The sequence below is a fragment of the Limulus polyphemus genome, unplaced genomic scaffold, assembly GCF_000517525.1.
Source record: "Limulus polyphemus unplaced genomic scaffold, Limulus_polyphemus-2.1.2 Scaffold4150, whole genome shotgun sequence".
NCBI classification, from domain to species: Eukaryota; Metazoa; Arthropoda; class Merostomata; order Xiphosura; family Limulidae; genus Limulus; species Limulus polyphemus.
The window spans coordinates 1-5,888 of NW_013669760.1; the positions used below are offsets into that span (position 1 = coordinate 1).

The 5,888-nt window shown below is 35.0% G+C and overlaps 1 protein-coding gene across 2 annotated transcripts in view; it reads left to right on the forward strand.

Moving 5' to 3' along the window:
* The first annotated feature begins 1,293 nt into the window (after positions 1-1,293).
* LOC111088630 (Down syndrome cell adhesion molecule-like protein Dscam2) overlaps positions 1,294-5,888 on the forward strand; it is a 16,734-nt gene continuing 12,139 nt past the window's right edge. For both annotated transcript variants that reach the window (XM_022399302.1, XM_022399303.1), the window contains exons 1-4: positions 1,294-1,439; positions 2,724-2,852; positions 4,696-4,863; positions 5,517-5,587. In XM_022399302.1, the coding sequence (XP_022255010.1) occupies positions 1,328-1,439; positions 2,724-2,852; positions 4,696-4,863; positions 5,517-5,587 (480 nt within the window). In that variant the 5' untranslated portion in view covers positions 1,294-1,327. The remainder of the gene's footprint in view (positions 1,440-2,723; positions 2,853-4,695; positions 4,864-5,516; positions 5,588-5,888) is intronic.

Consider the following 5,888-nt stretch of genomic DNA (forward strand, 5'->3'; position numbering starts at 1 on the left):
TATACAAAACTCATTCCTCTATATTATTGTGGTCATCTTACCACAACCATACAAAACTCATTCCTCTATATTATTGTGGCCAGCTTACCACACCCATACAAAACCCATTCCTCTATATTATTGTGGTCATCTTACCACAACCATACAAAACTCATTCCTCTATATTATTGTGGTCATCTTACCACACTTATACAAAACTCATTCCTCTATGTTATTGTGGTCATCTTACCACACCCATACAAAACCCATTCCTCTATATTATTGTGGTCATCTTACCACAACCATACAAAACTCATTCCTCTATATTATTGTGGTCATCTTACCACACTTATACAAAACTCATTCCTCTATGTTATTGTGGTCATCTTACCACACCCATACAAAACCCATTCCTCTATATTATTGTGGTCATCTTACCACAACCATACACAACTCATTCCTCTATATTATTGTGGTCATCTTACCACACCCATACAAAACTCATTCCTCTATGTTATTGTGGTCATCTTACCACACTTATACAAAACCCATCCCGCTATATTATTGTTATATTTTTAAGTTCTATGTGAAAATGAAGACATATATTATTAACACACCGAGTTTCTGTGAAAATGAAGACATATATAATTCATACATCAGGTTTCTGTGAAAATGAAGGCGTGTATTATTCACACACCGAGTTTCTGTGAAAATGAAGACATATATTATTAACACACCGAGTTTCTGTGAAAATGAAGACATATATTTCTCACACATCAAGTTCTAACGAAATTTGTGTTTTCAGTTGAGAAAATAAAACATGGACTTAATTACTAAATTATAATTTCCAATACGTAAACCTGAAAATATTTTAACGTATAATATATATAATGTTTCTTTTAGGGCCAACACAAATTGACCTATCTGCTGTGTCTATCGCTGGGACTCGAACCCCGGATTTTGGAGTTATAAGTCCTTATACTTACCGCTATCCCATCGGTGGACAATAAATATATATGTTAAAAATGAAAGTTTTTAATTTTGTACTTGCATAATTATTTATATATTAAATTAAATTTGAATTTAACAATTATATTTTCCTTTTACCTGATTATTATATATTAGATACATTACAAGTGGTCAATAACTCATTTAGAAATATATACATACATATATAGTAGTGTACTTTTATTACAAAATATTTGATAAAAACAAGCGAAACGAACAATATGTGCGTAAAGATTTACTACATTTATCAGACTATACTTCGTTCTGATCTAATGTTTCATTTTATTTCTCTTTGAAGCACAGGTACATTGTTAACCACCAGGGGAGAGGGGATGGAGTCATGTCCGAGTTGACGATTCGCGATGCAAGAAGAGAGGATTCTGGACTTTTTAAATGCATTGCTTCAAACCGATACGGTCGGGCCGAGTTGAAAATCGAGCTCATCGTGAAAGGTATTCATTAATTATCGGCTGCTCATGCGCAGATCAGAACTAGGTTTTATTTTATATATTGAGAAAAATATTCGAGAAAAAACTGTCCTGTGTATAGATCTTCAATATGAAATAACAACAAAGTTGTTATTTCATATTGAAGATCCATACACAGGACAGTTTTTGTTGTTATTTCATATTGAAGATCTATATACAGGACAGTTTTTGTTGTTATTTCATATTGAAGATCTATACACAGGACAGTTTTTGTTATTTCATATTGAAGATCTATATACAGGACAGTTTTTGTTGTTATTTCATATTGAAGATCTATACACAGGACAGTTTTTGTTATTTCATATTGAAGATCTATATACAGGACAGTTTTTGTTGTTATTTCATATTGAAGATCTGTACACAGGGCAGTTTTTGTTGTTATTTCGTATTGAAGATCTATACACAGGACAGTTTTTGTAAGATCTATATACAGGACAGTTTTTGTTGTTATTTCATATTGAAGATCTATACACAGGACAGTTTTTGTTATTTCATATTGAAGATCTATACACAGGACAGTTTTTGTAAGATCTATATACAGGACAGTTTTTGTTGTTATTTGATATTGAAGATCTATACACGGGACAGTTTTTGTTGTTATTTCATATTGAAGATCCATACACAGAACAGTTTTTGTTGCTATTTCATATTGAAGATCTGTACACAAGACAGTTTTTGTTATTTCATATTGAAGATCTATACACAGGAGGTTAATCTTTTATCATTATTGTTTTAAGTGGATGATTAATTTTATTTAAATGGAACATGCTTTAAGGAATATAATATATGTATTAATGTACTTGTAACCAAAATACACAACATTTAAAGTTAGGAACAATTTTGACAACATCATCTCATTATTAGTTTATACTAATTCTGTCATTATTATGTATTTTTATGTTAATTTCTGTCATTATTATGTATTTTTATGTTAATTTCTGTCATTATTATGTATTTTTATGTTAATTTCTGTCATTATTATGTATTTTATACTAATTCTGTCATTATTAGTTTTTATTTTAATTTCTGTCATTATTATGTATTTTTATGTTAATTTCTGTCATTATTATGTATTTTTATGTTAATTTCTGTCATTATTATGTATTCTTATGCTAATGCTGTCATCATTAGTTTATATTTTAATTTCTGCCATTACTATGTATTCTTATGCTAATTCTGTCATTATTAGTTTATATTTTAATTTCTGTCATTATTATGCTAATTTGTTTGCTTTGTTTTAATGTCCAGAACCTCCAGATCCTCCAAATGTCCAGTTGATCAAAGTTCTAAGCAGGAGTGTTGTTGTGTCGTGGTCATCTCCATACGAAGGCAACAGTCCGATCACTAACTATGTTATACAGATATACAAAGTGAACGGTGAGAGTGTTACTTAACCCTAGATTTACCATTGAGATTAAACACTTATTTTATATAACATTTACTTAAGTCTTGGTAAGTTCTTTACACTGGGTGTTACATATAGTAATTGATCTGTTTATCAACGGGCTGAGCGTGGTTCACGTCCCTTTATCGCCTCCCCCCCCTCGATATATCACAATACGATATATTACATCTGAACGTATGTTTTGTCATTCTAAATAGGGATGATAAAGATTTAATATCAATAACATTTATCAGAGTGTTTGTGCTTCCATTAAACGTATTTCTGTTTTTATTTTTAGGGTTACATTTGGTTTTCGTGAATTTATTGGTGTTTTTTTTTTAAATAAACACACAGCTACACCATGGGCTATCTGTACTTTGTCCTCCACTAGCATTGAAACCCGTTTCTTTAGCGTAATAAGCCTTCAGACTTGCCGCTGAGACACTGGGGGCTGGCAGATTTAACTGTGATTGGTTCGTTTGGAATGCTTTGTCCTCTACTAGCATTGAAACCCGTTTCTTTAGAGTAATATGCCTTCAGACTTGCCGCTGAGACACTGGGGGCTGGCACATTTAACTGTGATTGGTTCGTTTGGAATGTAACTTCACCAGTCTTTTGTGGATGAGATTATAATAAAATTGTTAATGGAAGAGACGTTTTACAAGTTACTCCACCTTTTTATTTTTATTAAGTTAGATTTATGTGGCTTCAACATTGAATGTCGACTAATAAACGTGAAACTTTGTCTAAAGGAACTGAATTATAAAAGTTAAGCAGATAATGTTGAAAACAGGAAACATTGAATATATTTTGTTTTCACTGAAAGACAGCAGAAGGACGTAATTTGGCTTAGTCCGAGGAAAATTAATACTAATCATGTACTTTTAGGGCAGGGGTTCCGAATCTCTGGGCCTGGCATGGCCTGGTGGTTAGGGCACTCGATTCGCAATCTGCGGGTCGCAGGTTGGAATCCCGTCACCAAACATTATCGATATTTCAACCGAGGGGACGTTATAATGTGATGGTCAATTCCGCTTATGTTGGTAATAAGTAGCCCAAGAGTTGGCGGTGGATGGTGTTGACTACATTCCTTTCTTCAGTATGTCACTTCTAAATTAGGAACGGCTAGTGCAGATAGCCCTTGAGCAGCTCGGTGCGAAATTCAACATAACTACCAAACTGTTCTAGGGATAAGTGAGTACCTCATAAACCAGAATTAATAAATAAAAAAATAAAAAATCTAGAGGTGAGTGAGTTAACAAACAACACAACATTTACTGGGTCTGGTAAATGTAGCTTTTATGGTTGATTGAGTAAAACATTAACTGGATTAACTAACAACCATTTGGTCCATTTGGAGTGGGTAACCCAAGGTCTCAGGGGTGGGTAATCCAAGGTCCCAGGGGTGGGTAACCCAAGGTCCCAGGGGTGGGTAATTCAAGGTCCCAGGAGTGAGTAACTCAAGGTCCCAGGGGTGGGTAATCCAAGGTCCCAGGGGTAGATAATCCAAGGTCCCAGGGGTGGGTACTCCAAGGACCCAGAAGTGGGTAACCCAAGGTCCCAGGGGTGGGTAATCCAAGGTCCCAGGAGTGGGTAACCCAAGGTCCCAGGGGTGGGTAATCCAAGGTCCCAGGGGTGGGTAACCCAAGGACCCAGGGGTGGGTAATCCAAGGTCCCAGGGGTAGATAATCCAAGGTCCCAGGGATGGGTAATCCAATGTCCCGGGGGTGGGTAATCCAACGTCCCGGGAGTGGGTAATCCAAAAATTAATTGCTCATGATAAGTTATGATGAGGGTGAACTGTAAAATATTAACGAGATTTAATAAACGATACAGGGAAACAAGAGAAACAAACACAGATGAAAACTGTAACACGAGACAACAAAAAAATCAGAATCGAGCATCTTAAGCCACGCGCAGCTTACAAGATCCAGGTAACGGCTGAGAACGAGATTGGACAGAGCCGTCCGAGTGACGTGTTGGACTTCGTTACCGACGGTGAAGGTAAAATTTAACTTAGGAAACAAATCTGTTTTTTTAAAAATAAGTTTTGTCTTTTACTTCGTCATATAATCTTCACGTTCAAGTTCTGAGATTTTATGTTTGTTTGTTTTTTTCTCTTAGCAACAAAAAACGAACTGGATGCAGTGGTAAATATTTCTGGCGATTTTGTAAAAGGAAATATCAAACGAATGACTCTTATTGGAACTGTAGTCGTAAAAAAGATTTCAATGATGTGACAGAAACTGACTGAAATTATTGGTTATGATTGACAGTTAATTGAATTCGTGGTTCCTTGTGACTGTAAATTCTATGGACTTATGAGTGAAAGCAAATGATAATATGCAATAATATGTGAACTGCGCTATATCTACCATATCCAGTGTTGACGAGGCCTTTAGTCCAATACCATGGCTCCTCAGGTCGGCTGGGACAAGGCGTAGTTGTGGTTCTAGGTGCTATTTATATTATGAATTTTGTGAACAACTGGTATGGTGTGAAACAGATTAATTAAACGAATTGTAATTGTGGAATAGAAATTTAGAGAAACCTACAATTTATCCACAGAAAAGTTTTCTAAGTTGAAATTATTTAATTTTTCAAGGTATTGTACATTTATGTACTTTACTTATTTGGCGGCCATTTTTATTTTTCAGCTCCCCAGGGACCACCTCGTGACGTGCACGTGTTACCCAAAGGTGCACATTCTCTGCAGATATCATGGAAGGTAAATATTTGGTCTCAATATCTGATATTGGAGAGATACTGAAGTAACTTATATCTGAACATACACCAACAAGACTGTCTTTAATGATAATATTAGGTCGTCAAAAAACTAATGTCGCGGTTTGGAACACTTTCACTAACCACCCCCAAAAAACGTACATCACGTATAATAGTTAAACGAACCGCCCAAACCTCACATTAGTGTAGCCTACATAATGTCTAAAGTTTAGTATACTCTAATCCCTTATAGTGATGGCACACGACCAGACACACATTCGGCATGTAATGCTATTTGAATACAA